This window comes from Phalacrocorax carbo, chromosome 22, assembly GCF_963921805.1.
Source record: "Phalacrocorax carbo chromosome 22, bPhaCar2.1, whole genome shotgun sequence".
Classification (NCBI taxonomy): Eukaryota; Metazoa; Chordata; class Aves; order Suliformes; family Phalacrocoracidae; genus Phalacrocorax; species Phalacrocorax carbo.
The window spans coordinates 7,686,881-7,704,842 of record NC_087534.1 but is presented as its reverse complement, the minus strand read 5'-3'; the positions used below and the strand labels follow the sequence as shown (position 1 = coordinate 7,704,842).

Below are 17,962 nucleotides of genomic sequence, written 5' to 3'. Positions count from 1 at the left end.
TAAGGCACAGACAGGGCACCCAGATGTCCTTGCTGCTAGGCTCTGCCTGTTTTGCTGCTCTTTGAGAGCTGAGAGGAGGAGGAAGACAGCTAAACAACAACGTGGGCCTTACCTTTTGTTCCAGGGGGCTGCAGATTATCTCCAGTCAGCGAGCACCAGCCTACGGGAAAGATGTCCCGGGAATCATATCGGCACCAGTAATCGAAGGCACCTCTCCAGCCATCAAATGTTATGAGGACCTCAGAACCTCTCACCTCCCCAATGGTGGCCGGGCAGATGAAGTGAGGGTTCTTCCTGTCCACTGCCTCCAGCTTCATACCTGTCTTGAAGAAGTTTTGGGATGGAGATGGTGGTTCCTACAAGGAGAAGTTCAAAATGTGCTCAAAGAGGACATGCCAGTGCCTCCCTAAACTAGGGCTGTCCTCTCCGTCAGCAAACTCACCTCCACAAGCTGATGGAGAAGGGAGCTAGTGGGCTGGATGTGAACCCCAGTTAGGCGTGTGCACACTGGCCTAGCTACCCAGCCACGTGCCCTTTAAGTCAAGAGGCAACTAAATCCACTACTGACTGCTCTGCCGTCACCTGGCTGCTGGACCAAATCCAGATAGTGCCGCATTAATGCTGCACCCTGCGACCTGTCTGTCACGCAACACAGGCAGAAAATAAAGCTCCATAGAAAAGAGCCTCTGTAGGGTACTGTCATGTTGTTATCTCAGGGCAAGAAAACCTGAAATCTGAGACGCGGCAGTCTCTCTCCATTCCTCCCCCACATTCAGCTTTGCTAGACATCCACCCTTATCTGGGTCTTGCTCTTCCTAGTCTTTTATACTTGAGATACACTAAAGCCACACCAACCATCCCATACCACAGCACATGCCTCTAGACTGGCTTCTGTCTCCCTCTGACTTCACTAAGGATGTGAGAATACAGACTATGACATGGTACTTGCAGCGTTGCCTCACAGCGATACTTGCACTCCTTGCAAGCTCTGGTACATTAAGAAGTCTCAGAGGGGTGCTGACTTCCATACACTGCATTCCTGACTCTGAGTACCACCTGCAGCCCAAGTGAAACAGAAGCACATCTCTCAAGCCCGAGCACTGAAGCCCAAGCCACTTCCTTAGCAGACCTCTGCATCTTGGCGCTGCTAAGACAGAGCAGCAGAGGGCATGGAGCTCTCCTAGAGATGCAGCACCGTGGCAAAGCTGGGCAATGCTCCTCTCCTCTGGGATGAGCAGATCTCACACGAGATGCCAGCTGTGATTTTGGTGCTCTGCAGTAAGGGGACATGCCACAAACAGTACAGTAAAATACCTTGTGAAAAATCCGGACAGGAGCCATCTCTGCTCCATTCAGAGTCTTCAGAAGGAACATGGGCCAAGAGGAGGCATTCAGCCGAAAGCCTGCAGAGAAGGAAGCAGAGATGGAGACTTTAAGGCTGTGGGGGCCACTGGACCCAGCAGCACACGCCTGCTGTGACGGGAACTTTGCAGTGGGCACAGATTATGATCCCACACCACCCTCCTCCTCATCCTAGAGAGTCATGTTGGACCTTTTCCAGATACTCTGAATGCAAAACACGTTGAAAAGAAACATCTGGAAATGGATGTCTGACTGCAATATTCACTTGTCATAACAGAAGTCGGTACGTTGACCATACAGGCAGAGTACTTTGTGCAGAGCTAGTGCTGGCAGCTTCAGTGATCCTACTGCAGGGGAGACATGAATCAGCAAGTGCACACTCAGGCTATGAAATCTATGAAATGTCTTCCTCAGTAGGGAATCTCAGCTTCTGGGTGGCCTCCTCCACCTTTTAGAGTGAGCTACAGGCAAGCTAACCTGAAGAAATAAAGAGGCTGTGGCTTGGCTGGAAAACAGATTTAACCATTACAGGAAAGGATGGCAGTTCTTGGCTTGACATGCTCTGTGAAAAAAAGTAGAGAGATAACAGGAAGGGGCTTATGGGAAGAATAAAGCAAATTCATGTGCTCTGAGTCTATGTATTGCTATCGGGGATTGCCTGACCCAGGCCAAGTGCAAGGGCCTGCACCTGGGCCCGGGCAACCCCCAGTATCCGTACAGGCTGGGGATGGGGGGACTGAGAGCAGCCCCGCCAAGAAGGATTTGGGGGTGCTGGTGAGCAAAAAGCTGGACACGAGCCGGCAACGTGCGCTGGCAGCCCAGACCCCCAGCCGTGCCCTGGGCTGCATCCCCAGCAGCGCGGGCAGCAGGGCGAGGGAGGGGGTCCTGCCCCCCTGCCCCGCTCTGGGAGACCCCCCTGCAGCGCCGCCTCCAGCTCGGGGCTCCTCAGCGCGGGACAGACACGGGGCTGTTGGAGCGGGGCCAGAGGGGGCACAGAAATGCTCCGGGGGCTGGAGCCCCTCTGCTGTGGGGCCGGGCTGGGAGAGCTGGGGTTGTTCAGCCTGGGGAAGGGGAGGCTGCGGGGAGACCTTATTGTGGCCTCTCAGCGCTTAAAGGGGGGCTGTAGGAAGGATGGGGATGACCTCTTTAGCAAGGCCTGTTGTGACAGGACAAGGGGTGATGGTTTTAAACTAAAGGAAAGTAGTTTTAGACTGGACATAAGGAAGACATTTTTTACAGTGAGAGTGGTGAAACCCTGGCCCAGGTTGCCCAGAGCGGTGGTCGATGCCCCACCCCTGGAAATATTCAAGGTCAGGTTGGACGGGGCTCTGAGTGACCTGGTCTAGTTGAACATGTCCCTGCTCACTGCAGGGGGTTGGACTGGATGGGCCCTAAAGGTCCCTTCCAACCCAAACCATTCCATGATTCTATGGCACTGTGTACGAACTGCACGACTGACAAAAGTCTCCAGATATCACAAAACACCGTCTTTGATAAACACGCATCTTCCTGTCCAGGCAATTTCTGCTGCTCAGCTGAACACGGCATTGCACTTTCTGTATTTGTGGTGTTTCGAAGGTAACCCTGGGCCTGGACCTAGACAGAGAGCATCCCATGACGACTAACATGGCAAAGTTTTGCCAGGGCCAAAATGCCCTGCTCACCCAGCTCAGTACAGGCCATGCTGCCAGCCCTGCAACTTTGTCAGAGCAGCCTGGAGACCAAACAAGATACCTACAAACCTCAGGGGATGGGAGAGCTAAGCTCCCAGAAGGGCAAAGATAACCTTTCATGTGAATTATCTATGTAAAGAAGGGGAGCAGCAGCAGATGCGTATGAATGGAAAATGCTACAAGGAGCACAGAAAAGCCTTGCTGTGCTTCCTGAGCCCCTCCACCCTGCAGGCAGGAAGGACACCTGCTTTTCGCTACCTGTCTTTATGTTGGGTGCAAAAGAACCACTCTTGTCTGGCCCGAGGTTAAGCAGGCAATACAGATTGGAGCTGGGCACACAGGTTTCTTCCCGACTACGAACCCTCCCCTCTGGCACTGTCAGAAATGAGTTTTGCTCTGCAACTCGATTACACTTACTGCCATCTGCTGACAAAACCCAGACACGGCACAGGGGGAACCCGTGCCTCCTCTGCCAGCGAGGGCAGGTACCTGGCACTCCCGCACAGGCTGCACCAGAGCTGCGACCTGCACCCTGGGACCAGGGTTTCAAAGAGACGTCTGCAAATGGACAGCAGCATGCCTGAAAGTACCATAAAACCCGGCAGCTTTAACGGTAATAGCTGCAGCAGGTTTTGTCTGTAGCCATTATGAAGGGCCAGGGTATAATTAAGACTTGCATACACACAGCTTCTTGTGGTGCGATATGCCAACACACACACCTGCTGATGTTGCTTCCTTCTTCAGAAAGGTCAGTCCCAAGAGTCCCATTGCAATTTAGACTGTGCTTCCACCAAAGCTCACAAATGGTGCTCCAGGAAAAAACATGAGATCACCTAGGCTAACCGGACCCTTGCAAATCCATGGGCCCCGATGGGCTGCACTCGCGAGTGCTGAGGGACTTGGCGGATGTTCTTGCTGAGCCACTCTTCATCACCTTTGAAAGGTCGTGGAGGACAGGAGAGGTGCCCGAGAACTGGAGGAAAGCAAATGTCACTCCAGTCTTCAAAAAGGGCAAGAAGGAGGACCTGGGGAACTACAGGCCAGTCAGCCTCACCTCTGCCCTTGGAAAGGGGATGGAGCAGTTCATCCTGGAGGTCATCTCCAGGCATGTAGAGGACAGGAAGGTTAACAGAAACAGTCACCATGTATTCACCATGGGGAGATCATGCTTGACCAACCTGGCAGCCTTCTAGGATGGTGTGACTGGCTGGGGAGATGAGGGGAGAGCAGTGGATGTTGTCTATCCTGACTTCACTGAGGCATTCGACACTGTCTCCCATCATATCCTCACAGGCAAGCTTAGGAAGTGTGGGCTGGATGAGTGGACAGTGAGGTGGACAGAGAACTGGCTCAACAACAGAGCTCCAAGGGTCGTGATCAATGGGGCAGAGTTTGGATGGAGGCCTGTCACTAGTGGTGTTCCCCAGGGGTCTGTGCTGGGTCCAGTCCTGCTCAACATATTCATCAGTGACCTGGGCGAAGGGACAGAGCGTCCCCGCAGCAAGTTTGCTGGTGATCCCAAGCTGGGAGGAGCGGCTGATGTGCCGGAGGGCTGTGCTGGCACCCAGCGAGGGCTGGGCAGGCTGGAGAGCTGGGCCCAGGGGAGCCTCAGGGAATTCAACAGGAGCCAGTGCAGGGTCCTGCCCCTGGGGAGGAACAGCCCCCCGCACCAGCACAGGCTGGGGGGGACCTGCTGGAGAGCGGCTCTGCTGGGAGGCCCTGGGGGTGCTGGGGGGCAGCGAGGTGACCCTGAGCCAGCACCGGGCCCTTGGGGCCAAGGGGGCCAGCGGTGTCCTGGGGTGCATGGAAAGGAGTGTGGGCAGCAGGGCGAGGGAGGTTCTCCTCCCCCTCTGCTCTGCCCCAGTGAGGCCACATCTGGGGGGCTGCGTCCAGTCCTGGGCCCCCCAGTCCAAGAAGGGCAGGGAACTGCTGGAGAGAGGCCAGCGGAGAGCTACGGAGGTGATCAGGGGCTGGAGCATCTCCCTTGGGAGGAAAGGCTGAGAGACCTGGGCTTGTTCAGCCTGGAGAAGAGAAGGCTGAGGGGGGTCTCATCGATGCTTATCAATATCTGAAGGGCAGGTGTCAGGGGGATGGGGCCGGGCTCTTTTCAGCGGTGCCCAACGCCAGGCCAAGGGGCCACAGGCACAAGCTGGAACACGGGAAGTTCCCCCTGAACATGAGGACAAACCCCTTCCCTGTGCGGGTGCCAGAGCAGGGACACAGGCTGCCCAGAGAGGCTGTGGGGTCCCTTCCCTGGAGACATTCACCCCCTGCCTGGACGCGGCCCTGTGCCCCTGCTCTGGGGGTGCCTGCTCACGCAGGGGGTGGGATTGGATGGTCTCCAGAGGGCCCTTCCAGCCCCCACCAGTCTGGGATTCTGTGTAATACTGCTGACTCAAGGTGTCCTATGAAGGTTTCTTGCATCACTATAGATCGGCTTGATATGATTTGGGGATGTGCTAATTGAAATATTTATGAAAATGCTTCAAAAACAATGGGCAGCAGAACACAAAAGCAGGTTAAACTTGCTGCTTAGTAAGAACCAGCAAATCAGCTCATCATCTGGCCAGTGTCCAAGGAAAAAAAAAAAAGTATGTTTAGCTGAAGACAAGACTGGAAGAAGCATTCGACTTCCCAGGTTATTTATAAAGCTGTAGCCAAAAAAAAAAAAACCCCAAAAAACCCCCAGAAGACAGAAGAAATATTGCAAGCATCCCTTCACATAAGAGGGGACTTAAATTACTGGGAACCTTTTCCATCGTTACGTTTCCCCATCAGACAGTCTCCAGCTAACCTGCTATTGCCCCAAAGACACTTGGGAACAAATACACTTAGACAGCACGAATGAAAATTTAAATGCTTTTGAAATCACAGTGTCAGGATTAGCAGTGATAGAGCAGATGCCTCAGCCCTAATTGCTCTCTTGGTTATTCTCTACATCAAGATTTACAGATCCCCAGCAAAGCACCTCACCCAGATACCAGTCCTGTACTCGGCTCGGTGGGGGCGCACAGGGGGAAGCACTGATGGATGGCAGCTGTTTCATGTCAAGCACACCTTTGAGATGACAGAGCTTGCAAGCAGGATCAGAAGCCTAAAGCAACGGGCAACAGCCAGAGCTCAAGCCATTGCTGGAGCTGTGTGCCAGCCACTGCCTGCGTGACTGTGTGGTGTCTCCCAGGAAAAAAGAACCTGGATTCGTTCTGTCCTTGTACAGGCAATCACCCAGGAAAGGCCATCCGAGTTGCTCTGCCTTCGGCGCTACCGCCCACACTCCTGGGTCACCGCAACTTTGGGGTGCCCCTTGTTTGCTTGTGTGCCCTCTGGGAAAGGGAGCGGCTCTGGCATTTTCACACAAACAGGCAGAAAATGTGTTTTTGCTTTGAGGTATGCATGCAGAATTTCAGAAGGCATGAGAGCATGGTCAGCATGTGCTAACCCTGAACTTGAGCCGCAAAGAGTGCAAGCAGCTCACTGAGGTGCAAAGCTCTTTCATCTACACTCTAAAGATTCTCCCTATCCATGCCAGGACATCCACGTGGGAATACAGATCTGGTATGGGATACATCTGTTTAACAGCCGGAGCTAACAGGGCTGGTCTACATCAGTGATAGACAGGGGCAGTCCACGGGTCTCTGTCCCAAGCACAGAAATATAAAAAAAATAGTTTTCCCCACAGATAATGTAGGCCTTGCTGGACAGTTGAACTTCAGCTCACCTAGTGGAGGCTGCAGCATCCCTCCATTCTTCTCACAGTTTCCTATGGGCTGGATTTCAGCAGAGTCCACCAGCCGCCAGAAGTCATTCTTGTTATCGCTGCCATCGAGGCGCAGGCGGAGGCGTGCGCCTGTCAGACCCACCACCGTGGCAATACAAGTGGAGGTGGTGTTCCTGGGGTCCTGGGCTTCTAGTTTCATACTGATCTTGAATTCATTTGCAGGTGGAGTGTATGACTGCAAAGAAAAGAGCAGGGACCCAGTTACAGACAGCATTTCCAATATATGCACCACCTCGGTCATAAAGATTAAGCCCTAAGAGCATCAAAGCTGATTCTACCAAAGACTAACAGCATCCTCCAAGCACAGCATGGGAGCAGATACCACAGAGCAGCAAAGGAAGTTTGGTGAGCCCTGGCAGACCTGTGACCCAGACCACCGTCTTTTGGTTCTGCATCATCTAGAGAACAAGACCTACCCTTTTCTCTTAGCCTGTTTCCCAGAAGAATCACCCATCTGACCCAAGACTCAAACAGACACTCAGTGTGCTGCTGCCCCTCTGTCCGGACCCAGGCTGCCATGCCAAGTCACTCCTGTAGCCCATTATCACCTCTGTATTCAAGCACCCAATGCCTGGGGTGAGTGGGTGCTATTCCATTCACAAAGACTTGGTGAATTCTGAAGAAAATCTCCTTGCCGCGCAGGATCCACCAAAACCTGGATCACAGCCTGCTCAGAACATTTTCTTCAAGACCCTGTGCTCAGCAGAGAGAAAAAACATTCTTGTGTTCCCATTCACGCACATCTGCGAGTTAAGTCTTCTGCAGTACTCTAACGCTTGCAGTGCCCAAACGTATCTTTTTTATCTTTGCTTCAGCAAACTTAGATTGCTATGAAGTCTCCAATACCCTTAAGCACCTTCCTTGCCAAAAAAGGGGACTATTTCAGACACAGAACTCCCGGGTCACCAACAGATCATCGTCCTTGGCCTTTCTTGCTTTCATTCACCCTCTTACCTGCTTGAAGCAATGGGCAGGAGCTGGGATAGCACATGTCTCTTTCAGGTATTTCTCCCACGTGAAGTGACCTGAGGAGACAAAAGGAAAAGATTCAAATAGGAACTGACAAGCAAAAGTTGCAGGAAAAGAGATGGCTGGACTCCTAACGCCAGCAGTTCTCCACTTCCCACAGAGGAGGTGCTCACGGGCAACATGTTTTCATCAAGAACCTCTGATGTTTGTGACCACAGAAGATTTACAACTGCAGCTGACAGGCAGAACAAAGCATGGTGCTGCCTACGGCATCTTCCACCTCCACGCTGCTGAGGAGGGTATGCAAAAAGTGACGATAACAACCTACAACTTCATATAAAATACCCAGCACAGATGGGAATCCATGGAGTCTTCCAGACAACCACCCCTTGAAAACCACGTGTTAAAACACGTTGCTCAGTCTGGGGATTAAGAATAGCCACTGCAGGCTAAAAGCAGCCCAAATCAACAGGAAACTTTGCACTGGGCTGACTTTACAGTTCCCCCGGCCCAGCACGCACACAGCCGGCCCCACGAGCCAGCTGCTCGGAGCAGGTATCAGCCCATCGCCAGCGATGAGTGGACAGGTCAGCAATTAATTTCCTGAGGCAGAGACGGAGTCCATGGCTTGGGCAGGACGGAAGCAGGGATCCCCCGAACACAGCGGCTCACAACCAACACCAAAGCCCCCTCCGCTGAGTGCTGCTGCTGGGGGAAGCGCATTTTAAGCTTGCCTGCACCCTTCCCGTGTACAGCAGGAAGGGTGAAAGCAATATGCCATCCAGGGAAACCTGTTATTAAATGAGGAATTAAAAGCTCTTGTGATCCGAGCAAATCATGACTTCTGCCATTTACACTGAGCAGCTGGGAAAGGATCCTTCCAGCATGACATTAGCGTGTATTCATCTGAATGGCTCCCGGGAGACCGCTGTTTTCAAGTCATTTGAAGAGCATTGGTGGCAGCATAATTAAAGAGTCAGCTACCGCTTCCCCTATTCACGTCAAGTTTTTAATCAGTCTATTTTCAAAACAAAAGCTACATTAAGAGCCATTTTAGCTACTGCAGTGCACACCACACCTCCGAAAATTCATGCATTAAGGTCAGCACATATTACTTTAGTTCTGCCTCACGTGCACAGAGAAGCCTTGAGGGCTCAATAATCTACTAGCTTCAGATAAATAAATGAAATGCTGATTTCTTGCTACGTCCCATGCAGATGACTAGCACACTGTTAAATACAGTGGAAACAAACAGAAAAAAAATACACAGTTTCGTTGCCATACTGGCTGACTAGATTTCTGTTTACAGACTCTGACAGCAGCTCTCCATTCCTCAGCGCACGCGTTTCCATCCGTTGGCACATATTTTCTTTTCAGCCAACAGTCTCACGCCGAGGTGAATGAAGGAATTCAGTGATTCACTGCAACGATGCCCTCACAAAAACAAAATTCTTTTGCTTTAATTGAAGATATGATTTTACACTCAGTTACATCAATGAAACTCTTTATACAAATAATGTGTAATAAATATCCAGCCAAAGCAAACCCAGGCATGGAGGTGCCTTGCTGCATCCCACCCCTTAACTCTGATCGCTGCTCTGGGCTCAGCTCAGACTAGGGTGGCCCTTCAGAGACCCTTGTCCGCAGAGGATGCCTGCAGCGACAGCACCAGGGCGAGGGGCGCGAGCCTCAGCCCCAGGGCCTGAGCAAGCCTCTTGAAAAGGATCAGCTGTGCTTGACAATTTTATTTTAAAAAAGAAACCTCCCCTCCCCTCAGCTGGTTTCAATCCCTCGCTATTAAAAGTAGTCATGGTTTTAATCCTTCCGCTTTTCACTCACTCCGAACCAAGTGAGGCTGTTCTGCTCCCTGCAGCAGCTCACGCCGCAGTCGAGATCGATGCTGCACAATCCCAGCAGGAGCAGTAAATTTCTGAGACAGCTGCGTGCCTCTAAAAATAGTGTTTGGACATAGAACTTATTTGAGATTGAGATTAGAGCCTGTTGGGACCCAACCACCATACGAAGACCCACACACAACACTAGAACTGCAGCAACTTATGACTCTAGGTTCTGGTGACTTATTTTGCAAAGAGCAGGAGCAGCAGAAAGACTTCTCTGAGCTCTGAGAGAAGACAGAGCGACACAGCAGAGTTAAGCCTTCCTTCCTTCTCTCTTCACTATCAGCCATTTCTTTATATAAAGGTGGCACGACAAGCACAATTAAAGACTGCACTTCTTTTTCAGGATTACTCTCAAACCAGGATGGAAACTGCATACTGAAATTGGAGACTGCCACCGCTGGCCTAGTGCGAGAGGAAGCCCTGTAGGGAATGGTTTTAAATTAATTCAGTAACAGTATTTAGCTCAGGATACAATGTTTTTCAAGCAGGAATTTCAAAGTACACTTAAGCAAATATGATCTGCTTCAACTTAAAAACTGCAGGAAGAACCAGAAGAAAATGGCATTAACACAAAAGATAGGGGTTTTTTTACAACAAAGGGAGAGCTGCCAGTGAAAGAGAAAAAAGCAGGAGGCACTTAAGGCTTTTTTAATCACGGAGCAGGGAACAAGCCCCGAGCTCTGTACTTGAGAAAGAGCATGTACGGTTGAGGACGGATACATCACACTTGGCCCTCTCAACCTCAGCTCCTCTGGACCGTACCCAAACCCTGCTCGCCAAACTGCTGCCTGCTCCCTTCCAACGCCCAGCTCCAAGCAGACCTGCTCGGGAGCCCCCATGCCGGGCACGCTGCCGGCCAGGACGCCAAAGCTGCCGGGTGCTGGCCGATGCTGTTTTACAGGCTCGCTGTGTACAGAGCCTGTGAGGCCAGAGAGAAACATTGACAATATCTTGCTTTGCTTTCTCGTTAGCGTGGAACCAGCTAGTATTTTATATTCTCTCAATATTCTTATTCATATTAATAAACTGGATGCCTTACTGTAGAGGCACAGGACGTTTTAGTCTGCAAGATGCTTGTTTCTTATTTGGCCTGGGCAGGTAACGCTGGAGAATGTTTTCTGAATGTTCACCAAAAAACCCTAGTGGCTTTTCTCCAATTCCCAGTGAATCGCTTTGCTTCATGAAAAACCAGCACTTCAGCCAGTCCTAAAGCGTCTCTTCTACTGGTGATGGAGCAGGAGTGTCCAAGGGCAGAGCTGACTTTAGGGACTGAAATCCTCTCTCACCCCAAAAGGCAAAGGGGAACACTCGCTCGGCTGCTGCCCCCAGCTTCCAGTACAATATGCAAAATGCCCTACCAGCCCTAAAATCACCCTCTATTTTTCCTGGTCTCTGCCTTCTCTTTCACCTGCCCTCCCTCCCTCGCAGAGCACACCATACTCCCACAGGCTGGAAGGATCATCGTTTGAACAGACTGTGTTCCTCCATATTACATACATCAGATCTTTACAGGAAGAAACAAGAGGAGGACACTTAATGAGAAACACCACGGTTTTGTAATTACATCTGTGAGCTAAACAAAAGCCAAGGGTTGTAAAACCTATCTGACACCCTGTAACTTGGCTGTGAAAATGCCTACTAAGGGTGACTGTCTATCACTTTTGCTTGCCTTTGGAAAGCTCCTTACCGTGCGCTCGTGCCAAAGGGAGCTATTACTTGCAGGCAGAGTGTCAGATTTGGGCTCTGATGTCTTAACCTTCAAAAATATTTACTACAAACAAAACACTCCACACACCCAAGGGGTCAAACTACGGTAGTTGTGAACAATGCAGCTCCGTGCCCTTGTGTTTCGACTCTCGTTGTGTTGCATTTAATGTTGATCTTTTGCCCAGAATTTAAATGAAGATGGAGTTTCTGTTTATATCTTTAACTGAAGTCTGGTTTGGGCTCCATTAGCATTTCAGCTCCCGAGGGGTCATCAATCCAACTGAAACGATACATGTGCGTTTCAGGTCACATCTGTGAAGGAGAACGTGCCCTACCCAGATCAAGGCATCCCATTAAAGTCTGCAGCCCATATGTGTGTCTGCTAACAAGCATCAAGGCAGCACATGAAAGCAGCACGGTTTGAGCCAACTCGGTATGAAAATCAGCAGAGTATCATCTCTGCTCGCAGATCCAAAGGCGACAGTGGCCTTCCCCAACGTCTGGGCGCAGCCTCCGAAGGGGTCTGCTCTCCCACCGCGATGGCAGAGCTCCTGCAAGTCCTACCCGTTGTAATTTCCAGGCGCTTTGCTCAGCCATCAGTCCGGCTGCACGCTCTCCACTGGTAACAGCCACGACCGATAACATGATCCCGCTTACTCACCGTCTTGGCTCAGAAGAAACACGAGAATGTGTGAGACAAAACGAATACGTTTCAAACCCCACAACGCTGTTGGCTTTGTTTCTCAGAGGTGTCCAGTTCTGCATTAGCTTGGAGCAGAAATCCTTTCAGCCTGGACTATGGGGTGCTCTGTGCCAGAATGCTGCCGCGGTTTCACCCCCCTCGCTGCATACCTGCGCTTCGGGCAGCGATGAGCTGCTCACAGTTTCTTGCAGGGAGGCAAACCCCGATCCCGCTGCTATACCACGCGCTTGCCGAGCGGACACGTGCACATCAGCGTATCTGCAGCACTTCCCCCCTAGGCCAGCAAGCCCTGGGATGCAGTAAGGTGTGGAGGTTGGTGTGCTGGGTTACCACGAGCACCGATGGGAAAGCACACCTCTGAATTTCACAGAAAGCTTCTTTTCAGGTCGCCTTTGCCACTGAACAACAGCCAGTCCTCTGACATCTGCAAATGGTGCAGCATGTGGAGCAGGGGGAAAGCTGCAGTGGAGCCCCCAACACCCCAAAGGCAAACTACATACAGGCCATGTGAGCTGTGATGGTGCCCTGTAATGTCACCTGGAGCTCAGCACAGGGTGACAGAGAACCCAGTACTTTATTGGAGGTGCTAAGAAACTTTCTCCCTGTGGAGAAGGTCCTTCCCAAACTGTGAACCACAGTACTTCAGTGTAAGGGTAGACAAGGAGAGACAAGATGCCCTACCCCGAGCCTCACCTCGGGGTGCAGGATAACCAAGCCCCTGAAGCACGGAAGCCACTTCAGCTCTCCCAGGGGCTCTAAGAAACACTGGCAAGCCTTTCACAAAGGCAAACTAGAGTTTCTTGTTAGAAATGGCTTGGCTCAGGCAATTGCTTGTCACTCTGTCCTTAGAGGGAAGTACGGACATCACCTTAATAGAGGGACATGGGAAATATAGAGTATAATGTCCTTATAAGTAAAATATCAGCTCTAAAACCTTTTACTAAATTATACAAGCCTTACATAAACTTCCTAAAGTTGGAAGTCACCTGCATATCCCCGCTGAGGGACAGCAGGAGCTGCCAGTTTTATGATCTGAACCCGCAAGCACTGTGCATAGGGCCGCAGCCTGCCCTGCCCCAGCACAGCACCCCTCGTACCCAAAGGGGCTGAGAAGCCATCAACTCCTGTGCCGCTACCACCAGCCCTTGCCCTGCGCCCTGCCGAGCCCGCCGGCATCGCCTCTGCTGGGACAAGGGCCAAATTCCTGCCGCTGGGGAAGAGGGAGTGCAGGGCGCACCATGTCTCTCCTACAGCAACGAGGACTGGGCTGCCGCTGCTACGAACGTGGAAGAGGAGCTCGTGGAGGAGTAAGAGGCTCCTTATGCCCAGGACGCATGTGAAAACGTGGGCAGAGTCACCCCTCGGCACTCACAGCTGGGCAGTAGGAAACAGACCTGCTCCATCCTGGCTGATATAAAAACAAGCTGGCTCAGCCGCGTGCTTACCCTGGTGTCTTCTCAGCCATTTTTGACTATGGTCAGAATTAAACACACAAGGACTGACCAAAAGTAGTTTTTATCTGTACACTAATTTGGCATGCTGCAGTTTCCCACATCCAAGCAACTCAAAAAGCTTTTAAGGAAAAGAAAAAACAACAAAACAACAAATGGGAGAAGGGAGCTCTCTTACCTTGGTACTGGGAGGGAGACTCTGACGGGCGGCCGTACTTGTGCTTTTTACCATCTTTCCAGTCTATGGCTGAGACAGAAATAAAGCATTTGTGTCAGTGAAGGAAGCTGGCTAATGCACTCTTCAACATTATCTGCCCATGTCACCTGCTCTACAGGCACCTCAAGGAGAGGAGTGACCTCCCTGTCATGACCCCAGGTAACGTGGGTGCTTTGTCTGTACCTGCAGGGTGTGCTCCCTGCCTCCACGCAGCTCCAGAGAAGACCTGACATGAGGTATCTGCGTTTGCATCTTAGTCTCTGCCCAGCCCTCACCAACTAGTGCTCTCCCACAATGGCAAGCAGTAACACAAAAAGCAGTGAATGGCTGGAGCTTCTTCATTTTAACTCTGTGAAGGCTTGAGAGGAACACATGCAAAAGCCATTAAAAACGGCTCATGTGGATTTTGTACGCCAAGAAGCAGAGCCTGAATCACTCCGTGTTTATCAACTCCAGGTTACTGCAGCCAGCCTTACTCACACAAACAGCCTCGACCCTCTCTGGTGACAGGGAGAGGACTTATCCCAATGTCTGCACAACTGCCTTTTCCATGCGCAACACCAGGTCACCACCGCGCGCTCTGCGTAGCTCAAAGGAGAGCACAGCAAAGCAGCACCAGCTCTGAAGAACATCTCATCTGAGTTGTCTTTGCTCACGACAGCTTTGGGACTCAGAGTTGCAAAAAAAAATTTAAGTTCCCGAGGCAGCTCTGGGAAGCGATAGCGCAGGAAGCGGAGGATGCCCATCCCTGCCACGAGCGGCCTCCAGCCCAGCGGAGGGATGCCAGGTGCCACTGCAAGCCCGCCCCGAGCAAGCTCCCCCGCCCACCGCTGCCCGACCGACGCGCCCTGGGAGCGCTGCTGCAGTCCAGCTCATTTATTTTACAAAGCGTTTTTAGGGCTATTATAAACAACAGTTGGGTAGTGCTCTACGAATCTACCTTACCCCCATGAAAAGCAGTTCCTTGTGCAAGGAACAAAAAAGAAAACAGGAAAAGTTTTGAAATCTGACAAGTAGCTGAAAAAGGCAGGTCACGGGCTGTTGCTAGGGCGGCCTGGTGCGTCCTAAGATGTCTGAAATTGCTTTTGGACCATTATTTTTGCAGTCTTCTCTTCCTGATGTGATCTCTTCAGCACAACGGACAGGAGGGCTGCATGTAGGTTTTGTCCCATAAATGAATATAAGGGACATATAAATGAATATATATATATAAATGAATATAAATAAATGAATATAAATGAATGTAAGGAAATGAATATAAGGGACATATATATGCCACAGCATCACTACACACGGACCAGATGAAGAGCCTCCTTGGAGAGACACAAATGAAAAAGCTGGAAGGGCACCCTTCCTATAGATGTATTCCCATGACGGACAGTATTCTGCCATCTCCTTAAGAAAGCAAAAATAAAGGACAGAAAGTATTTAAGTCAGAAGCAAAAAAAGCCCCCCCCGGACAGGTACCGCTCCTCTCAGTGCTGCAGGATAGCTCTCTAATAGCATCTGTGCACTCAAAGTAGCCTCTCGCCATACTCTGCAGGTGAACTTACAATTTATTCTCAACCTTTAACATGCAAAAATCCTCATTAAGCAGGCTGCAAAAGCAGCAGAGAGGGAAAGAAACACAAGAATTTCTGCAGGCAAATAAAGAAAAAGTTCAATGCATTATTAAAAAAGCAGGTAAGTAGGACAGAAACCCACGTGTGCACGATGCAGGTGTTGCTTCTGCAACCTATGGCACGGCATTCACAGCTCAGGTCGCACAGCCACACTGGCTGCAGGCACCCCACTCCACGAGACGGAGAGGACAAGCTGTGTGCGAGGCTAAATTCAGCCATCCCGGTCCACAGCCACACTGCTGACTAATCAACCTGCCTCTTTTATTACCAAGCCCTCCAGCTGCCTCACAGCAGGCTCTCCCCATTCCCTGCTTTCCTTCATTTATTTTCACTTCATTAAAGGACAAGCAGTGTTAGGAAGAGGATAATGCTTCTGTAAGATGAACCACCAGAGAAGCAAAGGAGATGTTTAAAAAAAATAAAGGGAGGAGAGAAATCAAGCATAGAAATCTCCTGCAATAAACCTTGTGAGCGTGTAGCAGATGTGAACAAAGAACTGCGGAGGATGCTCCATCCGCTATGCTTCTCCCTTCCCCCATCCTCCGAAGCGCATGTGATGAGATCACTCCAGTCGAACGCACGTGCATGGCACAACACTAAAGGAAATCAATATTTTTGTTAAGCACAAGACGTCCGAGCAGCTCAGCTGCAGGCAGTCTGCTCGCCTTCACCCCTTCTGTCGGGGCAGGCAGGACACGGGCAGCACACATGCGGTCGCCCTGAGCGCCGCAGCTGCCGCTGCGTGTCACGAGACGAGAGACTCAAGCGGCGAGAGGTAAGTGTCCGTAACAGATTTCATCTTCACAAGGTAGGCTGGTCCTTGGTTTCACGCCTCATTAGAAGGGGGAGACTTGTGCCAGTCTGCCTCACGCTGGGAGCACTAGCAGATGGTGCACGCCGCGGGCTCCGCAGAGCACCCTCGCCGCCTGACGCTGTGCCCCACAAGCTGCAGGGGTGCACCTGGTGAGGGACTCTTCCTCTGCCCATCCTGGGGGTGGATTAATGAAGCCTTCTCTGGACGCTGCCAGAGAAACGAACGACTCTGTTCTGAGCGTGCGGCCGGCACGTCCCTGTGCTCCCGCCCCATCGCCAGCCTCCCGATGCGCCGTGCTTGGTCTTTCGGTCCACACCACTCGCTACCAGGCCTTTGGCTGTGCCAAGCATCACTGCTCACCTTTCTGAGGGCCTGGTTTCCGCATTATATCACTCGCTGCTGTCCTTATCCTGGGACTGGCTTGCTTTTAGACAACTGAAGATGTCTAGGACAAAAGAAATAAAGATGAGAAAATTCCCCCGTTCTGGAGCACACAGTCATCTGCAACATTAACTAATCACACAGTGGGGAGAAAATAGATGCTCTTTCACTCTGGGTTGCACAGAACATCTCCTGCTGAACACAGACAATTCATTTCAATCCCCCTGAAACTACATGTCTTTCTCCAATATGTGGACAACTTCAAATTTATGGCAGCGGGAGCGGCGTAAATAAGCGAGAGGAGCATATGCCAGTCTCCGTGTTAACTCTATGGCAGGTCCCGAGTGTGCGCGTGGAAGGAGGGGCTGCTCTTGCTCACTAACAAAGGGAGGCAGAGCTGAAATTTATGAAAGAAAACACATGGAAACACAGCATTAACTCTGGTAAAGCAGCACCGCAATCCCCAGCTCGCCACTTGCAATTCAAATTGCTCGCAGCAGTTCTGGGTAATAAGGATGAGAAATTGGACAATGACCCAGGAAATATTTTTGCTATTAGCACTGCAACGAATGTCCAAGTTGCGCTGTGTTTTTTTTCCCGACTGGAGGAAAACTGGCTGGACTGTCCCCAGAAAGAAAAAGCATTTGCATTCTTGTTATAAGCGAATGTTACTGAAAATCAGAGCTCTTGGGCGATGCGTGCCGGACACGTACACGCAGACCAGCGCTCCTGCACAGCCGGTCTCGCAGGGCAGTGCCTCCTGTACGCACTGAGCCTTGCCAAGCCCCGGCAGAAAATATCTAATGAATGGCTGAGCTGCAAACAAGCCCTTAGGAAAGCTAGTAAAAGCATGTTTTGACACTACAGTAACTAATGAAAGATCAGTTGTGTCAGTATAACTCCATTTTGTTCACAGCGGGGCAGACAGGCCGTAAGAGGAAGCTGTCCCAGGACACAACGCTGAGTTTCTGCTTAAAGGGTTATTTACAGGTCCAACTTGGGGAGAAGTTTTCATTTTGAAAACCAGGCTTCTTCCAAACCTAAGAGAAACGAAGAGTTTAATTTTCTGTAAAAGCGCCACAAACTACAGCCTTTACATGCAGTGCCTGCAACATTGAGCAACGCTCCAAGAAGGAAAATAGTAAAGGAATATTAAATACTAAAGGCAAAAAAACCCTAGTTGTTTTCTAATCCAAATCAAAAGGTACACAGTAGTCTCTTATTGCCTCATAAATAGTGCGTGTGTTTGTGCATACTTGTGAAAGGAGTAAAGTTTCTTTTCCTTTCAATAGTGGAAGGTAATCTACATGTGAAAGCTTATTTACAACTTTTAACGCTTCTTTTCATAATTTTCTTCAGTCATTTTTACTAAAAGCTAGCAGTC

At 50.7% G+C, this 17,962-nt stretch overlaps 1 protein-coding gene across 14 annotated transcripts in view; it reads right to left on the bottom strand.

Moving 5' to 3' along the window:
• The window catches only part of SCMH1 (Scm polycomb group protein homolog 1), a 75,218-nt gene that overhangs the window by 39,631 nt on the left and 17,625 nt on the right, over nt 1–17,962 (bottom strand). For 10 of the 14 annotated variants that reach the window (XR_010376052.1, XM_064471620.1, XM_064471618.1 and 7 more), the window contains 6 exons: nt 16,558–16,642; nt 13,723–13,791; nt 7,768–7,838; nt 6,754–6,988; nt 1,315–1,403; nt 113–356 (listed from right to left, as the gene is read on the bottom strand). Coding sequence is in view for 13 of the 14 variants with exons in the window: in XM_064471620.1 (XP_064327690.1) it covers nt 113–356; nt 1,315–1,403; nt 6,754–6,988; nt 7,768–7,838; nt 13,723–13,791; nt 16,558–16,582 (733 nt within the window). In the remaining variant the exon portion in view is untranslated. Of the gene's footprint in view, nt 1–112; nt 357–1,314; nt 1,404–6,753; nt 6,989–7,767; nt 7,839–13,722; nt 13,792–15,847; nt 15,971–16,557; nt 16,643–17,962 lie in introns of those variants that run through there. The other 4 variants (XM_064471628.1, XM_064471629.1, XM_064471624.1 and 1 more) reach the window with 4 other exon arrangements.